The sequence below is a fragment of the Ictidomys tridecemlineatus genome, chromosome 15 (assembly GCF_052094955.1).
Source record: "Ictidomys tridecemlineatus isolate mIctTri1 chromosome 15, mIctTri1.hap1, whole genome shotgun sequence".
Lineage (NCBI taxonomy): Eukaryota > Metazoa > Chordata > Mammalia > Rodentia > Sciuridae > Ictidomys > Ictidomys tridecemlineatus.
In genome coordinates this window covers 27,098,321-27,113,841 of record NC_135491.1, presented here as the reverse complement: position 1 = coordinate 27,113,841, position 15,521 = coordinate 27,098,321, and the positions used below count along the sequence as shown (strand labels likewise).

Below are 15,521 nucleotides of genomic sequence, written 5' to 3'. Positions count from 1 at the left end.
AGTGTAGTGGAAGGAAGCAGCTCACATGATGATCCCGAAGCAGAGAGAGTGGTCTCCACTTGCCAGATACAAAATATATACCCCAAAGCTAGACCCAAATTCTCACCTCCTCCAGCCACACCCTACCACTCAGTTAATCCCTATCAGAGGATGAATTCACTGTGTAAACTGGGCATGGTGGTGCATGCCTGTAATCCCAGCAGCTGGGGAGGCTGAGGCAGGAAGATCAAGAGTTCAAAGCCAGCCTCAGTAGAAGCGAGGTGCTAAGCAACTCAGTGAGATCCTGTCCCAAAATAAAATACAAAACAGGGATAAGGATGTAGTTCAGTGGTTAAATGTCCCTGAGTTTTATCCCTGTTTCTCAGCCTCATACCCCAAAATCAAGTGTGCATTAAAAAAAAAGAAAAAATTCAACCAGAACCTACTGCTAAATATAGTAGTCTGAATCCCAACCACACCTAGAGTTTCTATTATTTAAGATCTTGTAAGTTTCTTTCTATACCAAATAGGACTGAAATATGTAATTAAGTAAGAAATTATAAAGTGATGGAGTGTGACTTCAGAGGCTAGGTCATGAAACACAGTACTTACATCTTGCTCTCTTGGATCACTTGTTCTACAGAATACCACATGCCACAATGTGAGGACACTGAAGTAGCTCTATAGAGACAAACCCTGCTAACAGTCAGGGGGAAACTAAGGTCTCCTAGCAACAGCTACATGAGTGAGCCATTTTATTTACTTTTTAAAATTAATTAACTTGTTTATTTTACAGTAGAGTGCATTTTGACATATACTACACAAATGGAATACAAGTTCTTATTCATCTGCTGTACATAGTTCAGAGTCACTCCAGTAATGCAATCATACATGTACATAGAATAATATCTGTCTCTTTCTACTGTCCATCCCATCCCCACAACCCCACCCCTCTCTTCACTCCCTCTACACAAACCAAAGTTCCTTCATTCTTCCCTATCCCCCACCCCACTACGAATCAGCATTTGCTTATCAGAGAAAACATTTGGCTTTCAGTTTTTTGGAATTGGCTTATTTCATTTAGTATGATATTCTCTAGTTACATCCATTTACATGCAAATGCCATAATTTCATCATTCTTTAGGGCTGAGTAGTATTCCATAGTGTGTGTATACATTTTCTTTATCCATTCATCTGTTGAAGGGCATCTAGGATGGTTCCATAGTTTAGCTATTGTGAATTGACCTACTGTAAATGTTAATGTGGCTGCATCACTATAGTATGCTATTTTTAAGTCCTTTGGGTATAGACCAAGGAATGGGATAGCTGAGTCAAATAGTGGATACATTCCAAGTTTCTGAGGAATCTCCATACTGCTTTCCATAGTGGTTGCACCAATTTGCAGTGCCACCAACAATGTATGAGTGTACCTTTTTCCCACATCCTCGTCAACACTTTTATTATTGCTTGTATTCTTGATAATTGCCATTCTAACTGGAGTAAGATGAAATCTTAGGGTAGTTTTGATTTGCATTTCTCTAATTGCTAGAGATGATGAACATTTTGTGTGAGCCATTTTAGAAGCAGGTCTTCCAGCCTGAGTAAAGCCTTCAGATGACTGTAGGCCCAGCTGATAGCTATTTCCAATTTCTGACTCACAAACTTTGAGATAACATTTATTTACTACTTTTTGGGACAGCACAGGTACTGAGGACTCAGTGCAGTACCAAATTACTTGAGCTCAGTGGCTTAAAAAAATAAACAATTAGCCCTACATGATGGCAGACAGCTAATCTCAATGACTTGGGAAGATGAAGCAGAAAAACCACTAAGTACTAGACCAGCCCCGGCATCTTAGCAAGACCCTGTCAAAAATATAAAGAGCTGGGGATGTAGAATAGGGGTAAAGTGCCTCTGGGTTAAATCCCAATACCAAGTAAACAAACAAACAAACCGTCTTTTAAAGAACTAAAAAGAAAAATGGAAATACCAGGACATTCCTCAATAAACAAACTTTTATCCATGGAAGCAACACTTGGGTTTATTTATCTAAGGGAACAAGAATATGTAGGTCAATTAGACAAACTTCTGTTAATACAATGGCTCAATAGACCACCCTCCAATTATTAGCCTCCCTCAATGCTTTTTCCACTTAAAATTCAATTCGTAAAAAAAATAATCAAAAGAGTGATGTTTTTTCTTAAATGACATGACACTGTGAGACCAATCATTAAAAGGCATCAAAATTGGAGTCATATAACAGCAAAATCATGAGGAAGAACTTTAAGGTTGTATTTATGCCCCCATGTGTAAAGGTTTAGCTGATAGATCTTAATGAAGAGACACACAATTAGAGGTTTTAAAACCTTCATTAAAAATAAAAAGAAGCCAGACATGGTGGCGCACACCTATAATCCCAGTGGCTTAGGAGGCTGGAGCAGGAGTCTTCAGAGTTCAAAGCCAGCTTTAGCAAGGTGCTAAGCAACTTAGTATGACCCTGTCTCTAAATAAAATACAAAATAGGGTCGAGGAAGTAGCTCAGTGGTTGGGTGCCCCTGAGTTCAATCCCTGGTATGCCTCCCCCAAAATATAAATAAATAAATAAATAAATAAATATAAAAACAAATCCAAAATGTAGGAAGGGAAGACAAATTTTAACCTTACAAATATTTACTTTCATTGTATTTTTGAACTCTATAGTTGTAGACTCAAAGTCTAGAAAGTTCCTTCTATAAAAGAATTATGTCTTTTCATATAATAATGCTTTCTATAAAAGGCAAGAAAAATTATTCTAAAGGAAAAACAAACAGTATTTACATAAATTTAGGGTAGTTCTTTGAACCATTTCTAAATGATGAAATGGGACACAGAGTGCCAAGTTCACTACTTTTCCCTCTCCAACAGATATAAATGAGTTATCTCCATTAGTGGAGATAAAGACTGCATTATGGAGGCTGGGGATGTGGCAGCCATTATGAAGTCAAACAACAACAAGTGCTGGTGAGGATGTGGGGAAACATTGCTGGTGGGACTGCAAATTGGTGCAGCCAATTTGGAAAGCAGTATGGAGATTTCTTGGAAAGCTGGGAATGGAACCACCATTTGACCCAGCTATTCCCCTTCTGGGTCTATTCCCTAAAGACCTAAAAGGAGCATACTACAGGGACACTGCTACATCGATGCTCATAGCAGCACAATTCACAATAGAAAGACTGTGGAACCAACCTAGATGCCCTTCAATAGACGAATGGATTAAAAAAATGTGGCATTTATACACAATGGAGTATTACTCTTCATTAAAAAAATGACAAAATCATGGAATTTGCAGGGAAATGGATGGCACTAGAGCAGATTATGCTAAGTGAAGCTAGCCAATCCCTAAAAAACAAATGCCAAATGTCTTCTTTGATATAAGGAGAGTAACTAAGAACAGAGTAGGGAGGAAGAACATGAGAAGAAGATTAACATTAAACAGGGATGAGAGGTGGGAGGGAAAGGGAGAGAGAAGGGAAAGTACATGGAAATGGAAGGAGACCTTCATGGTTATACAAAATTACATACAAAAGGAAGTGAGGGGAAAGGGGAAAAAAAACAAGGGGGAGAAATGAATTATAGTAGATGGGGTAGAGAGAGAAGATGGGAGGGGAGGGGAGGGGAGGGAGAATAGTAGAGGATAGGAAAGGCAGCAGAATATAACAGACACTAGTATGGCAATATGTAAAAAAGTGGATGTGTAACCGATGTGATTCTGCAATCTGTATACGGGGTAAAAATGGGAGTTCATAACCCACTTGAATCAAAGTGTGAAATATGATATGTCAAGAACTATGTAATGTTTTGAACAACCAACAATAAAAATTAAAAAAAAAATCTGTAAATGTCTACTGCAAGACTGACAGATACCAATGAAGACTAAGATCCCAGGATACATGACACATCTGTGTGGGCTATGAAAGATGTTAGAAAATTAGCACACACCACTGACTTAAAAATAATCTGACTTAAAAATAATCTCTAATACAACTTATCACCACAAACACTGGAAATCAGTGTGTTCACAGAACCTCAGTAAGAGTACACAAGATGCTTAAGAAAATGAACTTCTCCTTAAAGAACTACCCTGTGGATGCAAAGTTTGTAACAACAAAAGAATCAGTAAGGATATGATAATGACTTACAAAAAGAAGGAAAATAGTGTACTAGAAAAACAAAAGTGAGCTGGGAGCAGTGGCATTCACCTATAATCCCAGCAACTCCAGAGATTGGGGAAGGAAGATATCAAGCTTGAGGCCAGTATGGGAAACTTAAGGAGATCCTGTCTAAAAATAAAAACAAATGGCTGGACATATAATCAGTGGTAGTTGTTCAATCCCTAGTATTGAAAAAAAAATACAGACATTGTAATGTATAAGTTGCATATACATTATATTGTGCATGTATGTATACATGAATGTATATCCCCAAATTTTTCAATACTAAGACAAAGAAGAATTTTAGCAAACTTAAAATTTGATAGTAAACATAAAAACAGGGGCTGGGGTTGTGGCTCAGCGGTAGAGCGCTCACCTAGCATGTGCAAGGCCCTGGCTTTGATCCTCAGCACCACATAAAAATAAATAAATAAAACAAAGGTATTGTTTCCAACTTCAACTAAAAAATAAATATTTAAAAAAAAACATGAAAGGAAATAAGTGGCAGCCTCACTGTCTTCAAGGTCCATGGATTGCCCTAAGATCTGAATGTACCTAGGAATTGAAGAAGAGATGGAACACTTTGGAATCCAGGGCATAAGGTACAATCAGAAAAGATAATAGTCATCTTTACCACCTTTCAAAGGATTAAATTCTCTAAAATAGAAAAAAAGGAGCTTCATTCACCAAAAAATTCTGTGCAGGTTAATTTATTGCCTATAACCCCTATGATCCCTGAATATCAAGGAAATCTCAAGGAAAAAGATACATTTTATTATTCTAGGATTCTTATTCTTTATTGTGTATACAATAAAGACTATTGATATTACTATATAGCAATTTTATATGCTCCAGATAAAAATTATAAGGCCAAGAAAAAAATTTAAAAATTTTAAGAAAGAAATATTAAAAATTGCTTAAGTATACATAAGCTATATAAAAGACAATGAAAAAGTTAAAACTATCATATTTATGAAAAATGGCAGTTGACACATTAAGATTTAAATAATTAAAGTAGATGTTGGCAAAGCAACACATCATTTAAAAGTAAACTGAAATATCAAACAAAACAAAGCCAGTGCTAACTCACGCAATTTCACCACTAACATTTTGCCACAAGTAATATTAGTATGAAATCACTTGCCACAACAATGTTAGTTGCTGGTTATTGTAAATGATTATCATACTGTGTTCTACTGGAACCTGGAATATGTCTCCCAGTGCTTTGAAACTTCTATGGGTGAAAAAAATGAAAAGCTAAACAAGCTGATTGTAGAAACCCTTTTCTCTTTAGTCAGAGTCACACCTCTTTTATTCATTTTATATTTTAGGATGCTCATTAAGATTGAAATGAGTCTTCAGGTCCAAATCCACTCAAAATGTTTGAATAGCATTATATGCAGTATTATAAAAACTAATAAGTATTTGAATAAGACAAAACCCAGAGTTGTGTGATGAATCAAATAAAAGATAACCAAAATATAAGAAAGCACAATAGGCTATTATTATTTCTTTGTCATTATTTACCTTCACATTTTAATAGTCTTTACTTACTTTACAAAAATATGAACTACTAAAGAACAGAATTACTTCTACCTATTTCAAAACACCCTCAGCATAGACTAATGATTATTTTGGTGTTTAGTATACACAATAATTGTTCTTCCCTGCCCAGATGACAGGAGGAATAACAAGTATATAGAGAATACCTACTCTTTGGTAGAGTTCTCATTGTATGTACCCTCTAGAATAACAAAAAGCTTTTTTGCTGCCACTCTGGCACATTTCATAGTGTGTCAGCATGTATGCCTGCGTATTCAGGCATCAGTGCCTGTGAAAGAAAAGTTTCTCAACTTCGGGATATAAATCCTTTTCAATTTTCCTAGTAAGAAAAAGAACATGGTATTTGTCTTTTGAAAAACATGAAGAACCCTACTGAGGTCCTACAAATACAAATAATATGATAAAAGTATCTTTCCACTTTTAAATGGATGTTATAAAAAGCCTTGGTGTGAAAAGACATAATAACTGAGAAAATCTGGAACCGTTATTTCACTTTCATTGTTACTAAAATTTTTTGAAAGTTGTACATTTTATTTCAGAATACCTGAAATAGAACCTTTATGGGAGTTAAGTTTACCATCTTAAATATTGTGCTCATTTAAAAAATGTATTGTGCATTGAAAATACAGACTTTTGGATACAATATCCAAATTCATTATCTGATTTAAGAATAACCCATTTTTATGTAAAACAAAAAATACTTTCAGAGATAAAATTTAATAGTAAAGAATTGGGGGAAATCATACCTCATCAGTGTTATAGATAATCTGGATTCCTGAGGAAATCATTTCCACAAGGTAAAGAAGATAGAGTGATACTGCATTTATCTGAAAATAATCAGCAATAGTAAAAGGTTAAAGGAAACAACAAAATATTAAATTATGAAAATAAATAGAAAAGCAATGATTAAAAGTCATTTGCTCTGATAGTGTCATATAAAATCATTTCCTTTGTACTGTGAAACAAAGTGATGTGGATTTAGTTCATAATAAAATCTCAGGTTTTTAGGTAAAATTCTAAAATCCTCAAATTCAACATGATATGTTAGATTTATTTTCAGACTCTGAGACTTCTACTTTGGAATAGTTTTACCCCAGAGGATGCCATGTAATATCAATTTATCTGAAATACATGTAAATGACAAATTTATTGGCAGGCAAAACATTATAACTTTGCTAGACACTACACTCTTATTTTCAGACAACACAAAAATTTATGTAAACGACTACAGAAATACGTTCATTTTAACCAATGGTATAACATCATTTAAAACATTTATGAACAAATTAATTCTATAAAGAAATGAGATATTCTTTTAGATCACTAATCTATTAAAGCAGTCAATATATGGTCTAAAAAAAAAGACAATAATACACACTCTAACAAAAAAAAATTGTCATAGAATCCTGAATAGTATTTGTAATCTGCCTCACATAAAAGTAGGAAAGATACATGTTAAAATATGGACAAATCTTATATGATGGTTAATTTGAGGTGTCAACTTCACTAGATAAAAAGTACCTATAAAACTAATAAAACATTATTTCTGGGTATTTCTGCAAGGGCATTTCTGGAGTACACTGGGATGTGTATCAGTGGACTGAGTGGGGAAGATCTGCCCTCAATGCAGGTGGGCACTCTCTAATCTGCTTAAGGTACAGATGAAACCAAAAGGTGGAGTTAGGGCAAATTCTTATTTTCTCTTCCAGGGCTAAGACACCCTTCCTTTTCTGCCCTTGAATGTGAGAACTCCAGGTTCCTTGGCTTTTGGGTTCCAGAACTAACATCAATGCCCCTTCCCCTCAGCACTCATCAGAGAGTTATACCTTCAGCTTCTCTGGTTCTGAGGCTTTCAAACTAGGACTGGGCCATGCTAAAAGCATCTCTGCCTTTCTAGCTTATAGATGATTTATTGTAGGATTTAAAGATAGTAATTCATGTGAGCCCATTCTCCTAAAGAAGCCCTTCTCAAATATCTATTGATCTATCTGTCTCCTAATAGTTCTGTCAATAGAGAAAACTCAGGGCACTCTACCACTGAGCCTCATCCCCATCCTTTTTCTTCTATTTTATTTTGAGAAAGGATCCTGCTAAGTTGCCAAGTTTGGTCTCAAACTTGTGATGCTCCTGCCTTTTCCTCCCAAGCTATTGGGACTATAGATATTCACCACTATGTCCACCTTGAGTAATACATATTGAATGAAAGAAGCCAGTCACAAAGATCATACATTGTATGACTGCATTTATATGAAAAGTCAAGAATAGGAAAATCCACACAGTCAGAAAGGAAATTGGTATTTGCTTAGGGATGGAGATCTTTGGGGGGAAAATAGGGAGTGGCTGCTCATGGGTACAATGTTTCTTTTTAAGGTAAAGAAAACGTTTTTAAAATGACTGTGATAATTGTTACACGAGTCTGAAAATACTAAACATCTCTGAATTGTACACTTTACCAGGTGAACTATATGCTATGTGTATTAAATCTCAATAAAGTTATTAAATGACTTTTAAGTGAAAATTTTTAGTTGAAGTAAGGAAACTATAAACTTGAGTCAAAAACAAAGAAAAAGCAAGGTGTAAGTTTGTTAACATACAATTCTAATGGGAAACATTATTAACCTCTAATGGGCTTAGTGGCTTATGTTTCCTTTAACTTTTCACTAACCTTATCAAGAGAAAGAAAGTGGGGACAGAAAATTATTGGTGCTCTCAAAGCCTTCGACAAAACTTTCCTTCTGCAACCAGGGGCCAGCACCACTAGTGGCACTCTTAGGAACCAGACCTATCCTGGATGTCTCCTGACTTCCTAGCACTCAGGCCATTGGGTATCAGGGTCATGTCATGACCCAAGTGTCCCATAGGAAAAAGGAGACTTCAGGTTTTATAGCAACATAAATATTTGAGTGACTTTCCTTAGAAGATGGCAGAGAAGAATTTCACCTCACTGGGAGGCTCATTCAAATTGACACTGGCCTACTGAAAATGATTTTAAAGAAATTTAATTCCTGTGGATAAATTGGTTACAGAAATTTAGAAGAAAGGCAGAAAAGCTCTCTGCTGTAACATTTATTTAATGCTTATATGTGCCAGGCACTGAGCTTAAATTCTGTGATACAAAAATAAATGAGCTGGAGCCAGGCACAGTGGTATGTACCTATAGTCGCAGCTACTTAGAAGACTGAGCCCATGGAGTTTGGGACCAATCTGGACAACAAAACAAGACCCCCATCTGTTAAATTTAAAAAAAAAAAAAACAAAGGAAAAAAATACATAAGCTGTATGGAATGTATATAAAAATAGGTACAGGGTTGGAGATGTAGTTCAGTGGTAGAGTGCTTGCCTAGCACACAAGAGGCCGTGGATTCAATCCCCAGCACCACAAAAATAAAACAAACAAAACAATTGGCACAAAGACAAATGGAACAAAATAAAAAACCCAGATTTTTTTTTAATTTTTTATTTTGCATCCAACTTATTTTCAACAAAAGCAGTAAGAAAATACAGTTTCTCCAATAAATGGTGCTGAAAAAAATGGATATTTACATGCGAAAGAAAGAAACAAGATCTCTTTCATACAAAAATTAGCTCAAAACATATCAAAAACTTCACTTGGAAATCTGAAACTAAAATTACTAAATGAAAATGTAGGGGAAATGCTTCAGGATATTAGTCTAGGCAAAGATTTTTTGTGTATCACCACAAAAGTAAAAGCAACAAAAGCAAAAACGGACAAGCGAGTATATCAAACTAAAAAGTTTCCACAGAGCAAAATAAACAATCAACAGAATGAAGAAACAATCTACAGAAAAAAAAAAAAACCTGCAAGCTATTCATCCTAGAAGAGATTAATGTTCAACATCACTAAACATGAGGGAAATGCAAATAAAAACAATAATGAGATATCATTTTAGCTATGTTATAATAGCTATTATCAGTAAGACAAAAAATAAAAAATGCTGGAAAGGATGTAGAGAGAGAGAAATCTCATATACTATTATTAGAAATGTAAACTAGGATAGCCATTATGAAAAGTAGTATGGAGGGGCTGGGGCTGGGGCTCAATGGTAGAGTGTTCACCTAGCATGCATGAGGCACTGGATTTGATCCTCAGCACCACATAAAAATAAAAAATAAATATATTGTGTCCACCTAAAACTAAAAAATAAATATTAAAAAAAAAAGAAAACAGTATGGAGGGTCTTCAAAAAACTAGAAATAGAACTAACAAATGATGCAGCAATCCTACTAAAGGATATATATCCAAAAGAACTGAAATAAATCAGTTAGACATCTGTACTCATATGTTTATTGCAGCACTATTCACAATAACAAAAGCACAGAATGAACATAAAGTATCTATTAGTGGATAAATGGATTAAGAAAATGTAATGTAAAAAGAGTGCAACATATTTTAGCCATGAAAAAGAAATACTGTGTTTTGCAGCAACATGGATGGAGCTGAAGGACAGTATGTTATGTGAAATAAATCAGGCACAGAAAGACATACTGCACACTTTTCCTTACATGCAGAAACAGAAAAGTTGGTTTCAAAGAAGTAAAGAGAAAAATAGTTGTTACCAAAGCCTGGGAAGGATTGGGAGCACGGATACAGACAGGATGGTTAACAAAAATAGGGTACACTTGGATAGAAGGAATGACTTAAAATGTGCTATACCACAGTAGGATACCTACCACTGACAACAATTAATGGAATATTTCCAAATAGCTAGAAGAAGGATTTTGAATGTTCTCAACACAAAGAAACTATAAACGTCTGAAGTGAAAATTATGCCAATTATCCTGATCTGATCATTACACAAGTGTGTGTATGTGTGTGTGTGTGTATATATATATATTGTATATAGACACTTATATGTGCATACATACATATGTCTGTCACAATGTAACCCATGAATATGTACACATATTGTGTCAAACATAAAAATATAAAAAAAGATCAAGATCAAATGGGATTCATCCCAGGGATGCAAGGTAGGTTCAACATACAGAAATCAATAAATTTAATTCATCACATAAATAGACTTAAAGATAAGAATCATATGATCATCTCAATAGATGCAGAAAAAGCATTTGACAAACTACAGCACCTTTATGTTTAAAACACAAGAAAAATTAGAAATAACAGGAACATATCTCAACATCCTAAAGGCTATCTATGCTAAGCCCCAGGCCAACATCATTCTAAATGGAGAAAACGTGAAGGCATTCCCTTTAAAAACTAAAACAAGACAGGGATGCCCTCTTTCACCACTTCTATTTGACATAGTTTTTGAAACAGAGCAATTAGAGAGACAAAAAAATTAAAGGGATATACATAGGAAAAGAAGAACTCAAATTGGCACTATTTGCTGATGATATGATTCTATGCCTAGAAGACCCTAAAGTTCCAGGAGAAATCATCTAGAACTAGTAAATTAATTCAGTAAAGTAGCAGGATATAAATCAACACCCATAAATCAAAGGCATTTCTGTATATCAATGACAAATCCTCTGAAAGGGAAATGAGGAAAACTACCCCATTCACAAACCTCAAAAAAAGTGAAATATTTGGGAATCAACTTAACAAAAGAGGTGAAAGATCTACATAATGAAAATACAGAATCCTATAAGAAGACCTTAGAAGATAGAAAGATCTACCTTGCTCTTGGATAGGCAGAATATTATCAAAATGACTATACTTCCAAAAAGCACTATATAGATTCAATGCAATTCTCATCAAAATCCCAATGACATTCCTCATAGAAAGAAAAAGCAATCATGAAATTCATCTGGAAAAATAAGAGACCCAGAATAGCTAAAGCAATCCTTAGCAGGAAGAATGAAACAGGTGGCATCACTATACCAAACCTTAAACTACACTACAGAGCAATAGTAACAAAAACAGTATGGTATTGGCAGCAAAACAGACTGGTAGACCAATGGTACAGAATAGAGGACACAGAGACTAACCCACAAAGTTACAATTATCTTCTATTAGACAAAGGTGCCAAAAATATACATTGGAGAAAAGATAGCCTCTTCAACAAATGATGCTGGGAAAACTGGAAATCCATATGAAACAAAATGAAATTAAACTCATATCTCTCACCATGCACAAAACTCAACTCAAAATAGATCAAGAACTTAGGAATACAACCAGAGACCCTGCGTCTAATAGAAGAAAACATAGGTCCTAATCTCCATCATGTGAGATTAGGCCCCAACTTCCATAATAAGACTCCTTTGTTGCAAGAATTAAAATCAAGAATCAATAAATGGGATGGAATCAAACTAAAAAGTTTCTTCTCAGCAAAAGAAACAATCTGTGAGATGAATAGAGAGCCTACATCTTGGGAGCAAATCTTTATCCCTCACACATCACATATAGCACTCAAAAAGTTAAACACCAAAAGAACAAATAACCCAATCAATAAATGGGCCAAGGATCTGAACAGAGACTTCTCAGATGATGATATACAATCAATCAACAAATATATGAAAAAATGTTCATCATCACTAGTGATTAGAGAAATGCAAATCAAAACCACTCTAAGATTTCATCTCACTCCAGTCAGAATGGCAGCTATTATGAATATAAGCAACAATAAGTGGATGTGGTGAAAAAGGTATACTCATACACTGCTGGTGGGACTGTGAATTGGTGCAACCAATCTGGAAAGCTGTATGGAGATTCCTTGGAAAATTGAGAATGGAACCACCATTTGATCCAGCTACCCTCTCCTCAGACTTAAAAGGACTTAAAAACATCATACTACAGGGACACAGCCACATCAATGTTTACAGCAGCACAATTCACAATAGCTAAACTGTGGAACCAACCTAGATGCACTTCAATAGATGAATGAATAAAAAAATGTGGCATATATTCACAATGGAATATTATTCAGCAATAAAAAAGAATAAAATCAATGGCATTTGCATGCAGGTAAATGGGTGGAGTTAAAAAAGATAAATGCTAAGTAATGTTAGCCAATCCCAATAAAATTGGCACTATTTCCTGATGATGCCGAATGTTTTCTCTGATATAAAGAGGCTGATACGTGGTGGGATAGGGAGAGGGAGCATGGGAGAAATAGACAAACTCAGGATAGGGCAGAGGGGTTGGAGGGGAAGGGAGAGTGTATGGGGTTAGAAATGATGGTGGAAAAGTACATGAATGAAGACACAAATTAGTGTGAATATACTTTGTATACAACCAGAGATATAAAAAATTGTGCTGTAGATGTACAGTAAGAATTGTATTGCATTCCACTGTCATATATAAATTTAAAACTATAGTAAAATTTTCAGTTATATAGTATACACTCATAAAAGAATTAGAAAAAAATGGTGAACAAAAAGTAACACGTAATCCCACTCTCCAGAAAAGACTATGTTAATCTTTTGATAAAAGCCCTTTTATTCTTTTTAGTGCCTTTTTATAAATATCATCATGTAAAAGTTTATTGTAAAAAATATTGTCAAGCCTGGTGTGGTAGAACATGCCAGTAATCCTAGCCATTTAGGAGGTTGATGCAAAAAATCACAAGTTTGATGCCAGTCTCAGCAATTAGTGAGACCTTGTATCAAAATAAAAAATAGAAAAGACTAGGAAGTAAGTAGCTCAGTGGTAGAGTGTCGCTGGGTTCATGCTCAATTATCAAAAATAAATAAATAAATAATATTTAAAAGTCAGATAATGTTTTATAATTTGCACTTCAAATTTAATAATCCAGGGCTGGGGATGTGGCTCAAGCGGTGGTGCGCTCGCCTGGCATGCATGTGGCCCGGGTTCGATCCTCAGCACCACATACCAACAAAGATGTTGTGCCTGCCGAAAACTAAAATAAATAAATAAATATTAAAAAATTCTCTATCTTTCCCCCTCTCTCTCTTTAAAAAAAAATTTAATAACCCAGTGTAAACATTTAGTTTTTAAAAATGCAGTGATATTTATTGACCAAAAATGCACTGTTATATTCTGAAAATGCTATTTCAATAGTAAACATATTTGTCAAAGCAAAAGACATGTAAAATCTAATTATACTACAGTTACCAGGTTAAGTTTGAATAACACTAATTCTCCAAGGAACTGTTTACAAACAATTACAAAAATTTCTCCTGTAAGAAAGGGGGACATTATGCTTTCTGTGTTTGGAGAAAACATCAAAGTAAAATATTTCAGATCTCTATAGAGAGGGGCACTATAAAAAGGAGAATCTCCCTTTTTAAAAAGGAGTGTGTAAATAATAAATATTCCATACTAAAGACAGCAGAAAGAAATGATGAGCAGGAAGACAAACCCATTAAAGATAAACAGTATATATAATATTTGTATCCTAGAAATAAGGATGCAGGATGTCTAGTTAAAAACAATATAGGAATGTGAAAGAAAAAATTAAAAACAAAACATAAATCCTATAATATATCCTTACCCTAAGAATAAAATTTAATATAAGATAAAATTTATGGATTTTAGAAATTCCTTTTGGCATTTCAATCATATATTTTTTAAAGGTTGAACTATAAAAAAAAATCTGCTGCATAGCAAAAACTTCTGATTAACTGTTACACAACTGTCAATTGTCTTTTATTTCTAAATATTTTAGTTTCTAAATATTGAAGTTCTACCAAATCTGAAAACAAGAAAAAGCTTTTGTCACCAAAAGAATGGTATGCTTCCTTCTTCAAGACAGAAAGATTATACGCCATCCAGTTTCTCCAGATTTAATGTGAAATTATAGTAATTACTTTAGCCCTGGTGGTTAGCAGTTCATCTTCTCCTCCATTTTATTCATTTTATACCTTTATCTTAAGAAATTAATGAATATACTTTTAAAAACTTCAAACAGCCTCAAATATTCTATAATGTATCCTATAAACAGAGAAGACAAATTTCATGAACTTTTTTTTTTTTTACCTGAAGATGACCATATTCCTCATAGGAGAGTAATTCATCCCCTGTATGCACATTGAAAATAGAGTGAAGACATGTTGTTGGACGAGGATCCTGCTTAAACTGCTGGACCTAGAATCAAATATAAAAACTAAATAATGCTAGTAATTCACATACCCATCTAAGACTAAAGATTAAGAGTAGTTTTGAACTTTTTGATGACGAAAGCTAAGTAAGGCTCCTGTGTTCAAGGGATACTCCCATTTCAGCCTTTTGCCACTGCCACTCCCCCTCACATGCCACTGTGCCCAGCTTAACCAGTTTAGAAATACAAGTATAAATGCTAAATGATCTGACAGACAAATTCCAAGGCAAACATTACCTTTTCTAAAGAAGTGATAGACATAAAGATCATAACAACTAACCTACTAAAGCTTAAATGATTGTTAATTGATATTTCATAAGCAAAGTAATAAAAGAGTAGTAGGGTGTATGTTAAGATAATAGCAATAGCTTTTGCAATGTTTTGCATTCGTATTTCAGAATAAAATACTAGTTTACTTTGCAAGACAAGATTTCAGCAATTGTATTCCTCTGTATTTGGAAATACTTCTGTGACATTCATAATGAGAAAGTATTTGGGGTCACATACTAATGCAATAAATGTTCAAATTTCAAATTGAAGTAGTGTGAAGTTCAAAGTCCGGCCCTCTAATCACTTGTTTGGTTCTTCCAGCAACCAGTCTCCCATGCTGAAGCTATCTCAGGGTATATTCAAGAGGCATAAACTCAGGCAATATGGAACTTTTCTATCATCATAGAACAAACACAGTCCTTCCTGTTATTGAATAACCTGATCACCAAACCAAAATCAGGACTTACTGACAAGTAAT

At 34.5% G+C, this 15,521-nt stretch overlaps 1 protein-coding gene across 5 annotated transcripts in view; it reads right to left on the bottom strand.

Annotated features, from left to right (window-relative positions):
- The window catches only part of Phkb (phosphorylase kinase regulatory subunit beta), a 221,059-nt gene that overhangs the window by 165,104 nt on the left and 40,434 nt on the right, over positions 1-15,521 (bottom strand). For all 5 annotated transcript variants that reach the window (XM_005318148.5, XM_005318149.4, XM_021721160.3 and 2 more), the window contains 2 exons: positions 14,653-14,760; positions 6,479-6,559 (listed from right to left, as the gene is read on the bottom strand). In XM_005318148.5, the coding sequence (XP_005318205.2) occupies positions 6,479-6,559; positions 14,653-14,760 (189 nt within the window). The remainder of the gene's footprint in view (positions 1-6,478; positions 6,560-14,652; positions 14,761-15,521) is intronic.